Source organism: Aricia agestis, chromosome 13 (assembly GCF_905147365.1).
Source record: "Aricia agestis chromosome 13, ilAriAges1.1, whole genome shotgun sequence".
Lineage (NCBI taxonomy): Eukaryota > Metazoa > Arthropoda > Insecta > Lepidoptera > Lycaenidae > Aricia > Aricia agestis.
This window is the reverse complement of record NC_056418.1, coordinates 3,129,351-3,152,184: the sequence shown is the minus strand read 5'-3', so window position 1 is coordinate 3,152,184 and position 22,834 is coordinate 3,129,351. Positions and strand designations below refer to the sequence as shown.

The window sequence follows — 22,834 nt, the reverse complement described above, 5'->3', positions numbered from 1 at the left end:
CAACGCTTGAGATGGTATCGTGATAGGGTTGTCGCTGACAAGTTAATTTTTAATTTAAAAAAAGTAAAAGTTCAAACCTGCTTCTTTTGGAATATATTTAAAATTTTGAATTAGTATCCTAATTAATTTGGATACCATTTCAATTAGTACGTGTTGCCCGTGATTACGTTGATATTCGTTAAGCGCGGAGGAGCCGCACATATTTCCGGGCTTAAGGGGGCGACTAACCCTAAAGTGTCGATTTTATAATTCATTTTTATACTTGAAAATAAGTCCCGATATGTCTCATTTTCTAAAATTGGATACTACATTATATTTTCGAGAATTCGATCTGAACAAAAACACGATATCTTAAAATTTTCTCGATAGAAAAAAATTACAAAGATGCATCTAATTTTCACGAATTTTTCATTTATTGTCATAACCGTGCATTGAACTAAGGTAATATTTTAACACATTGTATAAAATTCTATCATTGAGAGATCGACCTAGCGGATTTTTAACATGTTGTATATTTATCGAGTTATTGAGAAAAAACTAATTTGGCGATGAATCCGCGTCGTTCTTTTTCACCTGGCATATGAAAGTCGGGCGTGAGTGTGAAGAGAGAAGGACGATGTTTGATTTTTGGGGTTAGTCGCCCTCTTAAATCAATTTTTTGTACTTTTCCGCGACTCAAAGTATCTCCATTCTCCTATCTAACTTTGACAATATCGGTCCAGCGGTCAGTATACCCAAGCGATATATATATCATAGTATCGCTTGAGAAATCGCGGCCGCCGGCGGCTGCCAGCTGCCGTAGACTTCTCAAACGATACTATGTATTAAGTATACTAAGTATACTATACTATAAATATACTATGTAGAAGATAAAGTTTAAAATCCCATGACACTGAAAGTGCTCGCCTCGCCGCTGCCATTCCGGAGTAGCGCGGCCCTAAATGTGAAATTGTGTCAGATTGTCTGTCTTTCTGTCTGCCTGTCTGTAATCTCTTCACGCCCAAACTACTGAACCGATTTTGTTGATGTATGAAGATACTTTGAGTCCCGGAAAAGGACATAGGGTACTTTTTATCCCGGAAAAATATACGGTTCCCGCGCAGGCTTCATATGGAATACTAGATGTCGCCCGCAACTCCGTTGCTCCAAAATTCGACTAACTTTCGGCATGCCAAAATTTAGTAAAATCAGTTCAGCGGTTTAGGCGTGCAGAGGTAAGAGACACACACACTTTTGCATTTATATTATTAGTATGGATTCTATTCATTGGATATTGGAGTCAATAATAATAATAATATCTATGGAAGCTTCACACCACGTCAGTAAGTACCTGAGGGACTTGTGTTACGGGTACCACACAACGGAAATATATTTAATACTTTTATACCATACACATATTTAAGATTTTTATTATATGATACACATATTTAATACACATCCAAGACCCAGGAACATAGAAATTTTTTTGTTCCGTCGGTGGGATTCGAACCCACGACCCCTGGCGTGGCACTGACAACACGCTCAACCACTGAGCCACGAAGGTCGTCGCTAATGACGTCATATTGGTCCAATGTCGAAAACTGAAAAGTGGTAAATTCTTCAAAGATTTCCCTCCGGGGTTCAGAGTTTATTTCCCGCATCACTGGCCGTTGGACTTGCCGATGTCCCCGCGGATAACCCGGTTAGGCAAATTCACAAGTAGTTTTACGTGTTTTAGGTAAGTCTCTTTTCAATAACTTTTATTGTATTTTTTTATTGTGTTCAGTATACACGTATGTATATTTTGTAGTTTTGTAGTATAGTCACAGAATATATAATAGTGCTCCGTAGTATAGTGTAATGTCCTATCAAATAAATATTGCGTTGTGACCACACGTAGACATTCTGAAAAAAATTGATTAAAATTTTCTCATAAATAAATATAATATTATATAATATGTACTTATTTCATTTTATTACTTGTTCTACAAGCTTAGTAGCGCCAAAATTCATTTTTTTGCGATAGAACCGTACATTTTTCCGGGATAAAAAGTATCATAATATTATGTCCCATCTCGGAACTCAGGGTTTCGCCATACCAAATTTTAGCAAAATTTGTGCAGCGGTTTGGCTGTGAAGAGGTAACAAACAAATAGACTTTTAGCATATAAAATATTAGAAGGATTATCAACGTCGAATGTGCATCATATAGACAGCTTCGGATTCGGCAATCATGGTTATTCATCATACAACTTACAACGTCAGAAGTGACATCTTTCTCGGAAGATCTTTTGATGTACTTGAGTATATTCCCACTACGTTTGAGCAAAACAACGTATGCCGAATCAGCTAGTAAAACTACTTGTTGTTTTCTTTGTTCACTTTGATACTTGTGTACTACACTTTTCTGATTAAGCAATCAAGTACATTAGACGCTCAAGCGAAAGGAAACATCGTGCGGAAATCTGCATGATTGAGGAAGCTGAAGCCCGTGTTCCATTATCAGCTCTATTGTATTCAACATAGGGTTATATTTTCAGTGCTCTTTTTGACAAGATCCCGGATAATGTTACAAGTATATGGGAATCCGTACAAATATAAATGCAAAAGTATGTCTGTCAGTAGCATCTTTACTTTTAAACTGCTGAACAGATTAAGATGAAATTTTGTAAAGAAACACTCTGAGTCCCAGGAAAGGACATAAGTAATCTAGTTTTATTCTGGAAGTAAATAGACGAATTTCAGTGCACCAAAGTTTTAAGGTTTAAGAGTCAAGATCCGCTGTCTTTATCCACCATGTGTTTTCTCCTATGTGTTAAACAAGGACAAGCAAATTAGTTATTTATATCTATACTTCTATTTATAGCATATTTGCTGTTTGAATTTTTTTGGATCAATTTTGAACTATGATACGTTAAAAAAAAAAAAACGGCCAAGTGCGAGTCGGACTCGCGCACGATGGATTTTGTACTGTTATAGAGCAAACATAGACCAAAAATTGTGTTTTTGTATGGGAGCCCCACTTATTTTTTTATTTTATTTCAATATTATTCTTAAATATTGAAGTAGACATAAAATTAAGGCCTTTGTGAAAATATCAAGTGCCTACCTGTTGCAATTATTGATGTCGAGCAAAAAAGGCCAAAAAATCACGTTTGTTGTATGGGAGCCCCCTTTAAATATTAATTTTATTTTGTTTTTAGTATTTGTTGTTACAGCGGCAACAGATATACACAATCTGTGAAAATTTCAGAAATCTAGCTACAGCAGTTCTTGAGATACAGCCTGCTGACAGACAGACGGACAGACAGACATTGAAGTCTTAGTAATAGGGTCCCGTTTTTACCCTTTGGGTACGGAACCCTAAAAAGAACCAAAAATGCTTCCAAATAAAGACGTCACGCTGAGTATGTATTTTATTCAAATAACATTGTTAATAATATAACAATAAAATAATAATATACAAACTTTTAATGTCCCACATACAGTTTGTTGACTTTTAATGAGTTGAGAATTCAGATAACTTGAAGGTTTTTGTATCAATTGTTATAAAAATAATACGAATTTAACGATCAATTACTGCTGAAGTTCATACTAATTAATAATTTTAATTAAGTACTTATATATATTGTCTTTTGAATTTCCGATTCATTAAAGTTTTAGCGAGGCCTAAATTTGTTTGTGTGTCCATACTTACTAATAATATAAATTCTAAAGTGTGTCTTTCTGTCTGTAACTCTGTATTACTTCACGGTTTAGGAACCGCTTTATCGATTTTAATTTTTGGTCTACTTTAAGTCCAGGAATAGGAAATATGATAATTTTTATCTTGGCAAAAATGAACAGTTCCCGATAAACGACATGCAGGCCACGTCTAGTAAAAAATGTTATTATGTTAATGTAAAAAATACGCAAATTAACTAAATTAATATCCGATTTTCAATTTTAGATATAAACAAAGCTATATACATTAATTACAGTAATTAATAATGAGCTATACGTTACAATACATAATTTATTTAATTTAATATTAATGTGACAGCCCTGCGACCGCAGTTGCGGCGAATGCTCTCATTTAAACACGTCCTACTATATGTATTGGAATTACTTAAAGTTTTCTAATGACACGATTAAAACATGTAGTAAAATATTTTTTAATTTTAAACGGAGATTTTAGAGAAATTCTAAATTAATTTCTGTGAAACAGAGAGAGAATAGAATACTAAAGGAATGCAACTCTGTTTCACTGTTTTGCCAGAAATAATTCGGGCGAGAAGTTACTTGCATCTTGCGCGGTTTTCTTAACATATTATATTATTACAATATCTTTAAGTATTTCCATGTTTAGAATATAATATGCGATATTGAAGGGAATTTGATCAAGGTCTTTTGCCTGGAAAACTGCAGTTTCCAGTTATTTCTTCTTTGAACTCCAAGCAAAGCTTGGCTTCCAGATACCAGAAAATTACTTATTATTATCGATCTACACAGTTTGTGTGTTTGACTGTGGGATACAGCTCTCAATTGATAATACCGATTTTAATTTAATTTATTTATTAAGTTGACGTTTTCAAAGTGTTCTGAGCATTTCTTTTTCATCAGACAATGATATTATCATCAAAATGGGCAGTTCAACAGTACTAGCCAGTAGGGGTATATTGATGTTTTTCATCAGTATTAAAACGCATTAAATGATGGCTAAACTTTAATTTAATGAAGAGTTTGAGAGTGTATGGTGCTTATGTAAATAACATTATTTAATATCAGGTAATACATATTTGTCTCAAAGTGCGGTAGTAAAGATAGTAAACTGATGATAATGATGAGTCTACCCGTTCGAACCCAAGGATTATCGGCAAAGTACTTGTAAACGAATTAGTATTTAAATGTATTGTAAGTTTGTTACAGAGATAAGAAACTTGTTTCGATAGTAGGCTGTTTCGTTGTTAAATGTTAGGTAACTTGTTAAGTTAACAATGGATATTCTAATGCAGTGGTCCCCAATCTTTTTTTCATGCGGGCCACAAACATGTTTTCGTTCTTTTGACTCCGATTTAATTGATGTATAAAAAAACGACGATCAAAAAACTATAAAATAGCAGGCGCAAAGTGTGTGACTGAAAGATATTGTGTAATGGAATATATATTCCACTGTGTTAGATCCATAACTAACACATATATTTTTTTCAGAATTTAAATTACTATATTTTTGTGTCTACTGTCACTTTTAAATCTTGAAAATCGACCGTTTTTGGGAATACAGGGCCTTAAGAAGGAATAGGGTAATAAGGGAGGGTAGGGAAGGGAAGAGGGTAGGGGATTAGGCCTCCGGTAAACTCGGCGAAACACAGCGCAAGCGCTGTTTCACGCCAGTTTTCTGTGAGCCCGTGGTATTTCTCCGATCAAGCCGGCCCATTCGTGCCGAAGCATGGCTCTACCACGTAAAGAGTAAATGTAAGTGTATTAGTACAGCGTAAATTTATTTTTCGCTTAGAAAAGTATCCATAATATGGTTATATGGATATAATAATTAGGTACAAAATGTTAAAAGACGTGTAACAGCCGATATCACAATTATATCGGGCAAAATTAAAAATGGAAAACCGAAAAAAAAGGCGCAAAGCTGTTAATAAAACTGGATATTAAAAGTTAAGCCGTCCATACTTTATGCCAATATTATGAAATATGGAACATGTGTATGGGATTAACATGGCCGACAAATTAAAAATGTAAAATATTCCTTTTTATAATAAGGCTCGATCGGATAATTCACGTTATATGGTGAAGTAAGGATAGGCCATGTCATGTATGTCACCCACGTAAGTGACCTAATAAGATACTCGGGCCTTTACAGTTCTCGAGATGACGTTTGTTATCCTGTTAATCAATTTCTTTAAAAACAATTAACCCATCAAGCCCCATAAGCTCACCGGTGAGCGAGATACAATAGAATAACAATAGATTTCTAAGAATCCACGATCGAAGGATTAAATTATGAACCGATTTGGCTAATTTTAGTCTTAAAATATTCGTGGATGTCTAGGAAAGGTTAAATATTAGAAGGGAAGTGATACGATTTACGAAGTTCAAAGCCGCGCTTCATTTGGTGTATAAAATATCATCCCAATTTCTAAACTCACGTAAAATATACCGAGGCTCATCCTTACTTTCGAAATATATCGTGTGAAAATTGAGTACGTTAATGCCATCAACGAATTATATTTCACACTTGATTGGTGGTCTTTTCTTTACGAATTTCATATTGTTTACGTTAAGCGCCTCTTGCAGGTTTTCCAATTAAAGCCCATTGATAAATGACAATTTTGGTTTTCATTATAGATAAAATATTGCATAATATATTATTCAATATTTACCCAGATTCTACTTATATAGGCATGTATTCTACGTATATTGATGCAGCTTTAATACAGTTTGGTTCCTTGTTCGACTCAGTCCAGTTCCTATCAAATCGCAAATTTGTATTTTATGAAATGACATAGATGTCATTTAATATTATAAATTCGAAAGTGTATCTGTCTGTCTCTTACCTCTACTGTGAACATAAAGTTAATATACCTAGCGGAATAGAGCAACAATCTCGAGCTGTCAAACGAAACCGAAATTGGTTTTATCTGTGTGTGAAAATATATGTACGTATACACTTACACAAGCATGATTGAATATGATTTCTATGAGATTAAATTGTCAACGCCGCACGTGCCGACTGGACGTCAAAAAAGAGTGCTGCTGTCATGTATCACACGTCTCTTTTTATCACTCAGTGTTACTGATAGTGACATCTCTCTTGCTCAGGCCTTTGTTTCTCTATTCCGCTAGGTATATTAACTTTATGAATGTGAACCGACTGTGAGACCCGGGAAATGACTTAGAGCGATCGCAGACTCACAATTTCAAGTTGGCCAACTGAATCGCAATACACAAAGTATACCAATAGCTATAGCGACTTATGAGAGCTCGCACATTGCATCCAACTAAATTGTACAACTAAATAATTGGTTCCTAAACACCAATCGTATAAGATCCGCGATTCCTTTCCGATTACCTACAATTAAAAAGTTGTCCAATATTGTGATACTATGCAATTTAGTCATAGTAAAAGCGCGGCGCGAGCGTACAGCGTAAAGTGTTGGCCCCTATTGGTACTCGTCGAAAACTCGCCGAGATTTTGTTGTGTGCCGTACGTGGCGACGCATTGATACTATGGCGCACACATACAAGCCGCGCGCGGTGCCTTTGTATGAAGATAACTTACTTCCCCTCCTTTTACTATGATTTAGTTGTACGATAGTCGGCCAACTTGAAATTGCATATCTGCAGAGACCCTTAGGATACTTATTAATCCGGAAAAATGCACGGTACCTGTGTTTTGAATGAATTTCTGCGGAGTTGCATAATATAAAAGTAATTTAGTGGTTCAAAAACCAATCATCTTTATATAAAATTCTCGTGTCACAATATTAGTTACCACGTACTAGTCCGAAACAGCTTTACTGATTTTTAACTTTTACATGCATATTCAGTAGGTCTGAGAATCGGCTACTGGGTACTTTTTATATTGATAAGTGCATTTGTTGAATAAATAATTATAGTAAATTATTACAACTCGAGACTGACAGCGACCATTGTTTGGGCGACGGGATAGCGATGGACGTTGCCATCTATGGTGACATACTTATTTAGTCACTTCAATAAAATAATATGGGCGAAAATCGAAATACTTTATTTATTATATGGCAAGACAACGTTTGCCGGGACAGCTAGTATTTTATAAATACCGTTTTGTAGTTTGTTTGATTATTTGTTTGTTATTTTTGTTTTGTTTTGTGTGTTTGTTTTGTTTGTGTTGCATTTACTGGATCGAATGAGGAACGAAGCTACATTATTGCAGTAGTGGAATTGGGGTATTTTTTGCATTTGGCAGTATCCCATATTTGGGGGTGGGGAGGAATGTCACCCCCAGTAAATCTATCATAGTGTTTCATCAGATATATCATTGTGATGTCATGTGATAAATTGATAATAGTGATAATGGAACCAATGTAGGAAATTATTTCATACAATGTGATGAATATCGCTATGATTCATAATAATAAGTGTTGTCATGCGTTAATTAATACTTATTAAATTAAGGATATCAGATTATAATTTAAACTTTTATCATGCTCTGAACTCTAGGTACCTACTCCATGTTCCACATCCGTTTCTCCTCATACTCTCTCCGTGAATATACCATGTCAATTGTCAATATTGCTATCTATTCAATATCTGTGTAACAATAGTCAATTGTCAAACGTCTCCAAACCTATGAAAGCGGTAAGGTACTGTCACGTGCCAGGTGTATTCAATAAGGAATATAACGAAATGGTTGGAGAAGAGCACGCTACTAGCAATTAATATTACAGTAAGAGCCAGTCCACACGGCGTTGCGTCAGAATATTGATAAAAAATATGTTCTGAAACGTCGTACAAAACAACTTTTTGTTTACTGTGTAAGCTGGTGCTGCTCTCTAGAGTGAAAACGTTGATACTAATCTATACTAATATTATAAAGCGGAAGAGTTTGTTTGTTTGTTTGAACGCGCTAATCTCAGGAACTACTGGTTCGATTAGAAAAATTATTTCAATGTTGGATAGCCCATTTATCGAGGAATGCTCTTAGCTATATTTTATCACGCTAAGACTAATAGGAGCGAAGAAATAGGAGAAAATGTGGAAAAAGCGGAGGGAAATTATTTGAAAGGGCTTATTGGAACGCGCTAATCTCAGGAACTACTAGTCCGATTTGAAAAATTCTTTCAGTGTTAGATAGTCCATTTATTGAGAAAGGCTATAGGCTATATTTTATTGCGCTAAGACTAATAGGAGCGAAGAAATAGAGGAAAGTGTGGAAAAAACGGGGGAAATTATTTGAAAAGGGCTTATCTCACGAACTACTTGAGCAATTTTTCTGTAATTTGGCACAGATAAGAAGTAGACCACGTGAAGGATCATAGGCTATTTTTTGTGGACTAATTTGTATGTGAAATATCTAATATACGCGGGTGAAGCTCTATTTCTCATTCTGAGTTATTCCAGCTCTAAGGCCTACTTTTACAAATCTGCGTTAAAGTTAACCCGGTATTTTTATATTTCTCTTACCGCTTACGCTATCGTGTAAGTAACGAAATGAAAAATATGTCCTCCAAGCTAGGACACCTAACAAAGTTACGAACACCATCAAACATCACCTAGACGCGGACATGTGAGCCTAAAAGGAGTCACAGGATGCCTTAGGTATTTTTTGTGACCTCTCTAAGGCATTTGACTGTGTCGAGCATGCTACTTTAGTCAAAAAATTGCACCACTATGGCATAAGGGACTCAGCACTCAGCCTTTTGACTTCTTACCTCAAAAATAGGACTCAAAGGGTTGAAGTTAATAGTAAAAGATCCAATGGGACCAAAATAGAATTAGGTGTACCACAGGGATCCATTTTAGGACCATTTCTTTTTCTCATCTACATTAATGACTTACCTTATCTAGTTAAGGATAATGAGATAGTACTTTTTGCTGATGACACTTCACTTATTTTTAAAGTGAAGCGACGGCAGTCAAATTACGACGAGGTAAATAGTGCTCTCTCAAAAATAGTACATTGGTTTAATGTTAATAACTTACTTTTAAACTCTAAGAAAACCAAATGTTTAAAATTTACTTTGCCCAATGTTAGGCAAGTTCAAACCAATTTACTATTAAATGATGAGAAAATGAATTTGGTGGACTCCACTATATTCTTAGGCATTACATTAGATAGTAAATTACAGTGGGGTCCTCATATTGCTAATCTTGCAGGTAAGCTCAGTTCTGCAGCATATGCAGTCAGAAAAATTAGGGAAATTTCTGATGAAGACACGGCAAGACTAGTTTATTTTAGTTATTTTCACAGTAGAATGTCTTATGGTATCCTTTTATGGGGAAACGCTGCCGACATCAATACAATTTTTGTGCTGCAGAAGCGAGCTATACGCTCAATTTATAAAATGTCAGCTTTTGAATCTCTGAGAGAAAAGTTTAAAGAAATTGGTATTCTAACTGTTGCTTCTCAATACATTTTGGATAATGTATTGTATGTTAGAAAGAATTTAACTAAATTTAAAACTAAAAGTGATAGTCACGGTAGAAACACTAGAAATAGGCACAAGCTGGAAATACCAGTGATCAGACTTAGCAAAATAAGTAAATCTTTTAAAGGTCAATGTATACGCCTTTACAATAAAATCCCGGAAAACGTTCAAAATCTATCAATTAATAAATTTAAAAAAGTAATTAAAGAACGTTTGTGTGCCAAAGCCTATAATACGGTCAAAGATTTCCTAAACGATAGCACATCTTGGGAGTAGGATGGATGCTTGCAAGGCTGCTTCTACATTTATTATATGTGACTTACAATTGTGTATTCATATTGTATAGATTAAGTTATTTACATTGTAAATTTTATTTTTTTAAAAGACAAATTTTCCACTTTTTTACTAAAAAGTGGCCCCGTGCGAGTTTCTTACGCCGGTTCTTCTCGCCGGGTTAGTTCCCGAACCGGTGGTAGGCAACATGTAGTTCAACATTCTGAAAATATTTGATTCAAATTTATTCAGAAATAAAACAATTTTTATTTTATTTTATTTTTATTTTAAATTAAGAACCCTTATTATACCTATAAAGACAAACTCTCTTCTGGAAGTTCTTGGTAAGAAGTCGTAGCCAAGAACTTTGAACGGGCTATCACTTACCTTATTATCCTTCTGCCACGAACAGATCCCCTTCTTGTCTGATATCCTGCACTTCAGCAGGGCATCCTCTCCAGGGTTCACCTCCGTGTAAGTCGGCAGCTCCACGAACCGCTGGACAGCATCTGGAAGCAGAATGGAGTTAGAGTGGCTGTTTAAGCAGTTGAACTTGTGTAATTTGTATGCTTTGTGAAAGCATATTTTGGAATTGGTGGATAAGTACTTTGTAGAATTAATATTTGGAATAAGGTGGTATATTGGTAGACACATTTGGAATAAGATGGTAAATTGGTAGAAAATGTAGTTGCAATTACGTTAAAACCTCGTGGAAACATTAAAGTTCGGTATAAAAATGTATTTATGTACCTACTATCAGAGAAGTTGAATCCTATGTAAATCGGGGACCTAAGTAGTTTGGTTGCGTTACGTCAAACCCAGCTGACAGATCACAATTAACATTGAATTGACATATTCGACCAAATAACGTTGGTCTGTCAATTGCATAGGAATCACCTTCCTCGATGGTACACCGTACAATTCGTCTTTTTTTTTTTTGTAATTGGCCCACCACACACTCCCACCACTGCAACTTCTGTGCCGCCAGGATCAACAGTGGTACAACAACCACAAAAACCCTTTGATATGATCTCAGGGGTGCCCGAGGGACAAGCTAAAATATTATGTCTTCAATGGACCCGAAACGAAATTAGTCAGAGGAATGGTAGAAGGAGAAGGAGATATCCAATTTCCCTCCCCAAGCAAAGCGGGGAACTTGTGTCTACTGTAATTAAGCTTATGAGGAAATACACCACCAGAAATAATGTATACGTATGTTACCTCGTAATCTGTATGACGATTTGTTTGTCAAACTAAGTGGAGGGAACCTATGTCCCCTGGGAAAATGAAAGTTAGTAGTAGAAACGGGAAGCTAGATATTCCATCTACACTTAGGAATACTAATTATGTAGTTCACGTAAACTTGTGCCTGCGACTAATCAGCGCTGACGTTTAGCCAGCGATGTTTGATGATAGATTCACATAAATTTGTTACAAATAGTTTCAATTACATTACATGTATAAAAAACAAAGTATGTATGACTCGATGTCAGTGTTAGTCTGTTTGTATGAGTCTACCCGTGGGCCGTGACATCGTAATTCGTAACATCTGGAGACGGGTGGACCGATATTGATATAGTATTTTTTATTTGAAAGTTGATATTATGATAAGGAGAGTTGTTGATACATGACAGCTATTTCGTGACACATGACAGCTATATCGTGACACCTGACAGCTATATCGTGACACATGACAGCTATATCATGACACATGACGGCTACATCGCAGCACCTGGTGACAAATAGAATTTCAATAACCCTCATTCTATTAACCAAATTGTAAGCTGTTCATCTAGTTTAGTACATCGACGTCCCCACAATTGAATGACGTGGCTTAATTCAATAATCAATATACCGTGCCAGTTACGAGAAACAAACAATGAGGAGAAGTTACCCACTCCCCACCCCTCCTCACTCCCCAGTCCCCGCTCGTGTTGGGGAATTTGTTTCGCCGGTTCTTTCGGGTTTAAAAATATACTCAAAAGTATTTTAAAAAGATAAAACCGACTTAAAAATTGTATGTACCCTATCTCAAAAAGGTCTGAACCGATTTTGATAAAACTTGCAGTATTCCCTAAGTTGAACAATAGTACAAAAAAATGACTATCGGACTTGTAGGCTGTAGCTCCTGAGATATGCGAACACAAACATAAAAGCGTACATACATACACTTTTGAAATCTGGCACATCTGTTCAGACTTCAGAGTTCAGACGCTGCCGCTGACATAGATTGACATATTATACGAAAACTAGGCGGGAATATTACATACATACGGGTCGAAAAGATAACCTCCTTCTTTATTGAAAGTCGGTTAAAAATCGCCTCTTACGTACTACTAATATATATTCTGTTCTCTTACTAATAATTAGAATTCAGGAGTTCCCAATCTTTTTCAGCCTGCGGCGCACTTACAAGTTTTGTCACGGCGCGCGCAGCGCCCTACTTTACCTAGCTATTACAAAAATATAACACCTTTAGGGAGATCGCAGACGGATACCTATAATCTTTAAAGGAGATCGCAGACGGCACACTTTTTGTGTGATAAAGTCTGCGGCGCACACTCGCATACAGTCGGCATGGCCGCGCCATCACCGACTGTATGTGTGCCGCAGACTCGATCACACAAAAAGTGCGCCGTCTGCGATCTCCCTTAAAGATTATAGGTAGGTTAAGTAAGTAAATAGTAATAAACAAATATTTAATCATCTGCCTGCTTTGTATTATTCATAATAATACTATAATAATTTTATTTTATAATATTTGTGGTTACGGATAATGATGGAAGATCGACTCACGGCGCCCCTCTTGCCTTTCCACGGCGCACCAGGGCGCCGCGGCTCACAGTTTGGGAACTCCTGATTAGATAGTAGGTACCCTGAGAGATCCTAGGCAGACGTCCGACCTACGTTATTTGTTTGGATTACGATTTACGTCAATTGGACAAAGTTTAAAACAATTGAACTGCGGGATCTGCTGGTAATATGTACAGTTCCACAAGGCTTTATTATGAATGTGTCAATGATGTCAATGAGCGCTGCTGGTAAAGGAGAACTGTCAAACACATGTCAAAAATTACGTTTTTGTATGATAGAAGCGTTTAGTTCCTCTTCTCGCCACGTTCAAATAGAGCCTTGTCGAACTGTATTGTAATAATTGAAGACATGAGTGGAAGAAGCAGGTAAGTTACAAATCAAAAATTGCCGTTTTTTGCATAAATAGAGGCTCTGGGGCCGGGAAATTGATTTGAAATCAAAAATGTGGAGTTAATGTATAGTCAGATGATGAAGTAGATAAGTTACAAGGTTTGTTCAAATTATAAGGGAAAAAATGAGTAATTGTCCTTATGTTGTAATAATAATATGTTACTTATTTGGTTCTTCCATTCATGTCTTTAATTCTTTTTCACATAGGTATTGTATATTTATTTCACGACAACCTAAAATTCAATTATTTGTGCTTTTTTAATAAAATATAAATAACGTTACGTAAAAAGGGCAGGCCGATACTGCGTGCCATATTTTCTTTACAACCGTCATGATGTAAGGTACATAAAGGCCCTAATTGAAATAAATAAAATCTTATAGGGACATACGTTACGACCCTTTTAAACGATTTGCCTGAAGGTACCGTCCCTTTATGCTTAAACCAACCAAATATTACTTACTTATTTTATTGTATGTAGCATGTTGTTATTTTGGTTTTTTGGCCATACCATCATTTAAACCTTAAGCTATAAGTATTTACTTGTTTTTGCATTGTATCCTATTTAAGAAACATTTCTATATAATGTAATTAAGACCGTTCACAATATCATGTATAATTTTATCTGTACTTAGAGGTGAAAACTTGTAATTGGCTTTCTGATAATCATAAATAAAATTGCCACCGACATTACTTAGCTGTAAGTTTTCCATGTTATATAAATAAATTAATTAAAAATGTTAAAGGGTCTCCACGCTGGACCACGATGAGTAACCATGATTGCAAAGCTGTATAAAGGTACGCGCACACTTTATCGGCGCGTACCGGGGCGTACCGGCCCGGCAATAGTGTGCTATAGCACACTATTGCCAGGCCGGGTCGCATCGCATTGACGTATTTTGAGTACTTTGGATAGCTCCAGTGTGACCACTCTTAAAGCACTCGTGACTCGATATATCAAAAACGTTGCTATATTCTACTAAAATCTACTAGACCGTGTTTTAGCTTCTACCGGAAATCTACCTTTATTAATCAATGTATTGTACGTGGTTGAAACTAAAATAAAACTAAAATGTTTATATGGACTGTCTTCATTATTACTTTTTAAATTTTTATATTATTTGTTATTATAATATCGATCTTCTATTAAAATACAAAAAATTGTCATTCATTTGACCTCAAATCTACCAAAAAGTGGAAATCTATGTGAAGTGTGGTCACACTATTGCCCCCCCCCCCCCCCTAGGCGGTCGCAAGGTTGGAAAACACTGGTCGAAAGCAACCATACCACGCCAACCATAGATGAATCTATATATATTAATACGTGAGCCAAAAACTTTGTATCCCTTTTGACGAAAAACGGGAAAACGTAGGTGAATGAAATTTTGCACAGTTATAGTTTATATGGTGAAGGAGTGCATCGAGCTAATATTATTTTGAAATTATGCTTTTATAATACATTTTTTTAACAAATAAAACATTACACACAATACAACACACACACTAGGAAAATGACAGATTTTTGAGTGACAAGCCTATACATACGAATTATACTCTTTTATTTATGGTTGAAGTCTGTTGACAACAAGGTGACAAATTGAAAACGGCCAGTTTGAGATCACCTGAATCTCAGAGACAAGAGTTGAAAAAAATATGATAAAGTCAATATTTTTTTACAAAATATAGGTAGTAGTCCTAATGTCATTGAAACAAAGGTCGAATTTCGACCATTGGGCGATCTCTAGTATAAAAAAATCGGCCAAGTGCGAGTTACACTCGCGCACGTAGGGTTCCGTACCTCAATAGCAAAAATAGGCTGAAAATTGTGTTTATTGTATGGGAGTCCTCCTTAATTATTTAATTTATTTAAATTATATTATTTATTATTAAGGTACAAATAAAACTGAGTATTTAAAGTGCCTATGTGTTGCAGTTATTGATATCGAGCAAAAAATAGCAAAAAAATCACGATTGTTGTATGGAAGCAATACTTCAATATTTAATTTATTTTGTTTTTAGTATTTGTTGTTATAGCGGCAACAGATATACATAATCTGTGAAATTTTCAGAAGTCTAGCTATAGCTGTTCCTGAGTTACAGCCTGGAGACACACAGACAGACAGACAGACAGACAGACAGACAGACGGACAGATATCAAAGTCTTGTCTAAAAGTTCGTTGTCGCTTGTAAATCATAGACCAAACACCGTGGTTGCATAATACAGTAGGTACGAGTTTAAAAATCGTACTTACCTACTGTGTTGTTTATCGATTAAATTTTTGTAAACTCTTTCTTTATTTACAATATTTTATTTGGGTTATAGAAATAAAATTTAAAGGAACTCTAAAATCCAAAATCCTATTTTTTCCGCCTCTAATTTGAAAGACCAAATTCGAACCCATAGAGTTTGGAGAGGGACGAATTTTTAATAAAATTCTACATTTTTCTAATTGGTCCTAGCTTTCGACAAGCTTGTATGTTGGCTTTATGGGGTTTTCAGTAGAATTGGCTGAGCCAAATAATGGTTTTTCAATGAATGCAAAACTCCCGAACAACGCTCATGTAAAAACTCTGTACTCTATGGCAGATTTGTAACATTCGAAATTCAATTTTTGCAAATGACGGACTTTTGGCGTACAAAAAAGGATTTGAATAACTTTTATATTCATTTTTACCATCGGATTTATATTAAATGTTTATAAAACTCGTAAAAAGTTATGAACTATTTGGTATATTGCAAAACAGAGCTGATTTTGATACGCACAAGTATTTACTTATTAATTATTATTAATAACTTGATAATAAATAATTAAATAATATAATAAAACTGTAGGCACGGACTGTAGGATGACAATTCTGTACATTAAAGATATTCAAAAAATAATAAGCAGGGACTGTCACTACATCGCTATAGAAGCCAAAACTGTGGTTAGTTTTTTGTCTGTCTGTCTGTCTGTCTGTATGTTTGTTCCAGCATCACACGAAAACTACTGATCCGATTTGAATGTGGTTTTCGCAGATATATTTGAATTCTTCCAACTTAACATCTGGTGTATAAATTTTTTTCCCCCCACCTCTCTAAGGGGTCAAAAGAGGGGGTAAGATTTTGTACCAAACTTTTTTCTTTAACACGAAAATTACTGATCCGATTTGAATACGGTTTTCACAGATATATTTGTCTTCTTCCAACTTAGCATCCGGTGTATAAATAATTAATATAATCAATCATCTGCACATTTTACTACGGTTAATTATTTTGGCACACCTTGAGTGGCACAGTTTAATTCATTTGAATTTTTAATGAATTAAGTATGTTACGTTCAACTTTAGACAAAATCTTCAGAAACTGCAGTACATACAACGACTTTTTTTATGGACGCAAAATTTGCGTACCCATTGACACATAGAGTTACGGGTAATTAATATTTAGCTGAAATATTTAAAAAAAAAACAGAAGTCTAGCTATCGTGCTTCTTGAGATACATTCTGGCGAGTGGCGACAGACGGACAGACGGACAGACATCGAAGTCTCAGTAATAGGGTCCCGTTTTAACCCTTTGGGTACGGAACCCTCATAAAGAACTGTATCGTGTTTATCGTTTCGTTATAAAGCTGCATAAAAAGGAAAGGCGCTTAGGCGGCATTTTAAAATATTTTATGAAATCCTCGCGTGCTCGCACCGTGGAGCTTAAACGGGGCTTTCTTATCCTAATACGCGTTTATATCGTTAATACTCTCACTAAGTGTTAAAATTACATGTTTGATTTTAGATAGCGAGTTAAACGATTAAATTTTTAATATCGACTGTGTGTATTTTTTTTTATGAGCCCATATGACCCTGACTTAACTACATACTTTAACCTAGATCTCAAAATCTGTAAGGTCTAGAAAACTGATTTTTTGACACAAGTTACTTCAGTTCATGAAGATTAAATGCTCAAGACGAAAACACGATTACTCAAAAAATGCTCGATAGTTTCTTTTTTACAAGAAACCTTGTTTTAGACACATTTTTACTTGGATCTTCGAAGTTTGCTGTCTTTTCTTTAATATTTTTATATCTAAAAAGGTATTGATAAAACCTAAATTTGCTCAAAACATTTTTTTCATAATCATTATAGTTCATCTTTTATTCAAGTAAAACTAACTCAGCGATGATTCCGCGCCGTCCTTTTTCACCTGGCATATGAAAGACGGGCGGGAGTGTGAAGAGAGAAGGACGATGTTTGATTTTTAGAGTCAGGTGAGCTCTTAAGTTTTTAAAGTAAAAACTTTTTGGATTGAACACTTTTTTGGGATAACAAAAAGAAACTAAAAATAGATCACCTTATAGTAAGAGGTCAAATCAAACACGCAACACGTCGGGATCAGGATTCAAGTGAGTTGCCAGCATTTAAAGAGAGAAAATTTGTAATCGTCGACCGAACACATTGACCGAGGTTTTACTCCATAAAAAATCGGCCAAATGCAAGTCACACATGAGCACGTACCACTAATATAGGCAAATAAAGAAAAAAAACTTGTGAGGTATCAAGGGAAACCCGGATGGAGCGAAGTTATAAAAAAAATCCCGCCATAGAGGGATGGTAGAATTTTAAATTTCCCGCCAGTTTACGTTATCGCCACATCAACGCCCCCTGCCCCTACTTCGCAGGTACTAAATAAGTGTCGGTCAAAAAGTGTCGTTACAACTTTTTCCGTCTAGCTCCCTTTCGCAACGCGTGATAAAGAACTTTGTTCCAAAAGTGTTTTCTGAATGGGAGCCCTTAAATATTAATTTTATTTTGTTTTTAGTACATATTTATTGTAATAGCGGCAACAGAAATACATCATCTGTGTAAATCTATCGCGGTTCTTGAGATTCAGCCTGGAGACAGACAGACAGACATACGGCCAGACATCGAAGTCTCAGACATAGCAAGCTAGTACAGTAATATTAAAATAAGAAATTCGCATAGTTTTCTATACCTAGGCTTATATAAGCTATACAAACGGCCGACCAGCAGTATTGAAGCGAGTCTAATAGCTAAATAGTTTCCCGTTGCCCAGAACAAACAATTCCGTCAACTCATTGGGAGCCCATCGCGCAGTCCGTTTGCCGGTGACGTCATCACTCAGCTTAGGCCGAATACACACTGGACAGTACTATTGGTATTAAATTATTTCGTAGGCCCGAATACACACTAAACAGTGGAATCCAAACTAATATTATAAATACCTGCATGCCAAATTTCAGCCCGATCCGTTCAGTGGTTTGTGCTGTGCGTTGATAGATCACTATGTCAATCAGTCAGTCAGTCTTATACACAGAAGAGAAAATTGTTGTGACCTCGGAATTGAAGACGTATGTGGATGATATGCCTGGGCCTCTATCATGAGCTCTTAAGTCCATTCTTTTTACGTCCTTATCTGACTGTATAAGGACGTAAAGTGAATGGATTTAAGAGCTCATAATAGGGCCCCTGACCATTTTTTTAATGTTCATTTTTAGCATTAATGGACGCTTTAGGACCGGGAAATGATTTGCAAACAAATAAGCATGATGTTATGTTGCTAAAATATACATAAAATCTATATTTTTTTTATATTTCTGGTCTCAAATCAAAATATCAAAATATGTTACATGTACCAAGGACCATAACATTATAGGACTTATATTTTACGAGCTTTTGCCCGCGGCTTCGCTCGCGTTAAGCATTATTATAATATACAAACTTTCATCCCCTATTTGAACCCCTTGGGGATGGAATTTATCAAAATCCTTTCTTAGGTGATGCCTACGTCATAACATCTACCTGCATGCCAAATTTCAGCCCGATCCGTTCAGTGGTTTGTGCTGTGCGTTGATAGATCACTATGTCAATCAGTCAGTCAGTCACCTTTGAGTTTTATATACAGGGTGTAACAAAAATAAGTGATAATACTTTAGGGTGTGCACGTGTTCCTTGTAGAGAGTTAAATGTGAAAGTAGCAGCGCTGAAAGACCAAAAAATTTTTTCACTTTTGTATGGAGAAACTCGTGACGCTCTTACCCTTGCCCATACAAAACTGAAAAAAAAATTTCAACTTTCAGAGCTGTTACTTTCACAGTGAACTCTCTACAAGGAACACGTACACACCCTAAAGTATTATCACTTATTTTTGTTACACACTGTATATAGATTACTTTTATTTAATATTTATTATGCCTTGCCATTATTGCTTTGTTTTAAGTATTACTATTAATATTAACAGAAGGAAATATAAGTATTACATTTCGAGACCGCAAAGGACGCGTAACATTATAGGTAGTGGGGTTTTGAATTGTTATAACTTATTACCTTGGGTTCCAAGAAAATACATACTTTGTCCATAGACTTGACTATATCTTATTCTACACAGAGGTATTATTCCTTAATTTAAGGGTCCGAATCTTTTGGTCGAATTATAATAAAATTAAGCTCTTATATTCACAGAATCGACCAAAACGTAATTTATTTTTTATTGGGCAAATAAAAAGAATGTACATAATCATTGTATATACAACGCAGAAAGCCGTAGGCCGTGTACATAATTAATATTTAATTAATAAAAGCGCTTCACTTTGAGCTATTTAATGAAATATTTTAATAAGTCTTAATTATTGAAGTCATCTATAAAAGAATTTACAATGGCAAATTAATTACAAACTAAATAACTTGTGGGCTTCCGTTATATTCAACTTCCTTAGTAATTAAATTAACTTTATTATTAAGTAATAATGAACTTCGAAGTTTTTGTACGTTTCATGAAGGTTCAAAAATCATTTCAGATAAAAATCATCAGCATGCACTTTTGTTATTGCTTTAAAGTAATTCGTAATTTTATAAAAATACCAACTTAAAAATTTTAATTACACGTTTCTACACTTCACTGACTATCTTCTTTACCCGGTTACACTCTATACTAACATTTTTTTGTCTAACGTAAAACTCTATCAAAGTCCTGTCTTTGTCACCACTTTACAGCAATTTTATATGTATTAAGGTTGTAAAATTCCGTTGACAGAAATATCGCACACAACACCGCAAAATAATAACCCTAGATTGTAATATTACTAGCTAGATTATAAAATATCGACTGCTTTAGTCCTTTACTAAATCTATTACAAATTTTACAACTGGATCTCGAAAATTGTAACATAACAGCTTACGTATTCCTTTCTACGAAACAGGCGAAGTGTTTATCATTAGCGTTTTTCCGCTCATATCTCCCCTTTCTTTATCTGTGGCCAAAAACCGTGGCTGGACGTTAGCTACACTTAATGACAGATTTATGTATCGCTAATGTCTTGATTAAGAGATACTATTCATCATTCTGCCTATTCAAAGGTCTTTTGTTTTTCCTATACTTTCGTTGATACATTTATCTATCTGAAAATAGTAGTGATTTATTTGTAGAATGTAAGATCAATAAGCATTTACAGAAAAATAACGTCTTTGAGTTTGACATATTAAGAGGCTATTTTAAGCTGAAAAATAACTCAAACATGTTAAATATTTTCGTATGAGAAAATGATTTTTGTATTACGTATGTAATGAGAATTTCGATGGCACCCGGCCTCATTACACAACACCTCAAACATTTTCTTACAAAATATTAAGTCTAAACTATGCCGAAGAGATATAATACCTGATGATCTTCAACTTAACTAGCTTTTAAAATAATCTACAGTAAAAATTAGTACACCTAACTAATTTACAATAATATAAGTTTAACAAACTAAACAAAATAATAAAAAAATACTAGCGGTGCACACTTAGCCTTACTCCACAAAGTTGAGGTGTTTGATTTCATTTCAAATTATGAATGCGACTCGGACTTGATCAAACGCTACCCAAATATTTGATCCGCAATTCAATAACAATGTATATTTACCGGGCTTCTGGAGCGTTCCATTTTTAAACTTGCCGCCAAACAGAGTTTGAGGTTATGTTTTTTTTTAATTTAGCTGGCTGGCTTGCGTTTGGGCTTTATGCATGACTGGTTAACCTGGATTTTGTTGATTATAATGAAACAATAAAAGAGAACTATTTTACACGATAGGTTTTATGTAAAATTTATTACTTTTTAATATTATTATCGTTAGTTGAAGGGAAACGTTACAAGCCGTGAAAATAAGAACATACTGTTCTGTCTTTTTCTGACATATGACATTTTCAATGTGCCAGACATATAGACCTCTCAATATTCAGATACTAGATGACACCCGCAACTTCGTTACTTCGACTATCGCGCGGGAACCGTACATTTTTCTGGGATAAAAAGTATCCTAAGTCCTTTCTCGGGAATCAAAGTATCATCATACTAAATTTCAGCAAAATCAGTTCAGCGGTTTGGGCGTGAAGAGGTAACAGACAGACACACTTTCACATTTAACATTAGTAAGGATGACTATAGTTTTCAATCCTTAAGAGTCCGGGTGTCGTCGAAATTCTCATACAAACGTCATCATTTCCCATACGAGAATATTTACCACATTTGAGTTATTATTCAGCTTAAGATAGTAATTACCTAGGTTCCTGTACAAAGATTCACTGCAAAATGTTTACAAACCAAAAAAATATAAACGATTACAATTTAGTATGTAAATATTATAATCGATCATATTTTTGGCATGTAAATATTTTCTAGGTAATTACTATCTCAAGCTGAATAATAACTCAAATATGGTATATATAATATAATAATAGCTCCCACACCGGTTTCGGTGACGGTGGCCGGTTTCATTGAAACCAGGCCAGCTACGCAGGAGTAATTTTTATAGTGCCCAAGTGTGTGCGCAGTACACAAGAGCACTCTCTATTCCTTTACTCTCATAACCCAGTGGGACGGACGACCGACACGACTGGCGAGAGATCAGGCGCAGGACCGACTTTTTACATGCCCATCCGACGCATGGATCATCTTACTTGTCAGACAATCAGGTGATCAGCCTGCATTGTCCTAACCAAACTTGGAAATAACATGTTTCCAACGCGGGAATCGAACCCACGACCTCCGAGTCAAGAGCCGCGCTCTATACCACTAGACCACAGAGGCGTTATATGGTATATATTCTTGTATGGGCAATGATCTTGGTATTACATTTGTATGAAAATTGCGATGGCACACGGACTCTTAAACAACTTCTGTCATGGTATAACCTCTAATCTAAGTTTGTGGTATAACGTAGACGATTGACAAGGGATCAAACGACTTTTTGCTGTTCCTTATCTCTTATCAGACCACCGCATCC

General features: G+C 35.3%; 1 protein-coding gene across 1 annotated transcript in view; it reads right to left on the bottom strand.

Moving 5' to 3' along the window:
* LOC121733422 (hemicentin-2-like) overlaps nt 1–22,834 on the bottom strand; it is a 174,652-nt gene that overhangs the window by 89,528 nt on the left and 62,290 nt on the right. Inside the window, exon 2 of the mRNA XM_042123679.1 lies at nt 10,764–10,885. Coding sequence (XP_041979613.1) covers nt 10,764–10,885 — 122 coding nt within the window. The remainder of the gene's footprint in view (nt 1–10,763; nt 10,886–22,834) is intronic.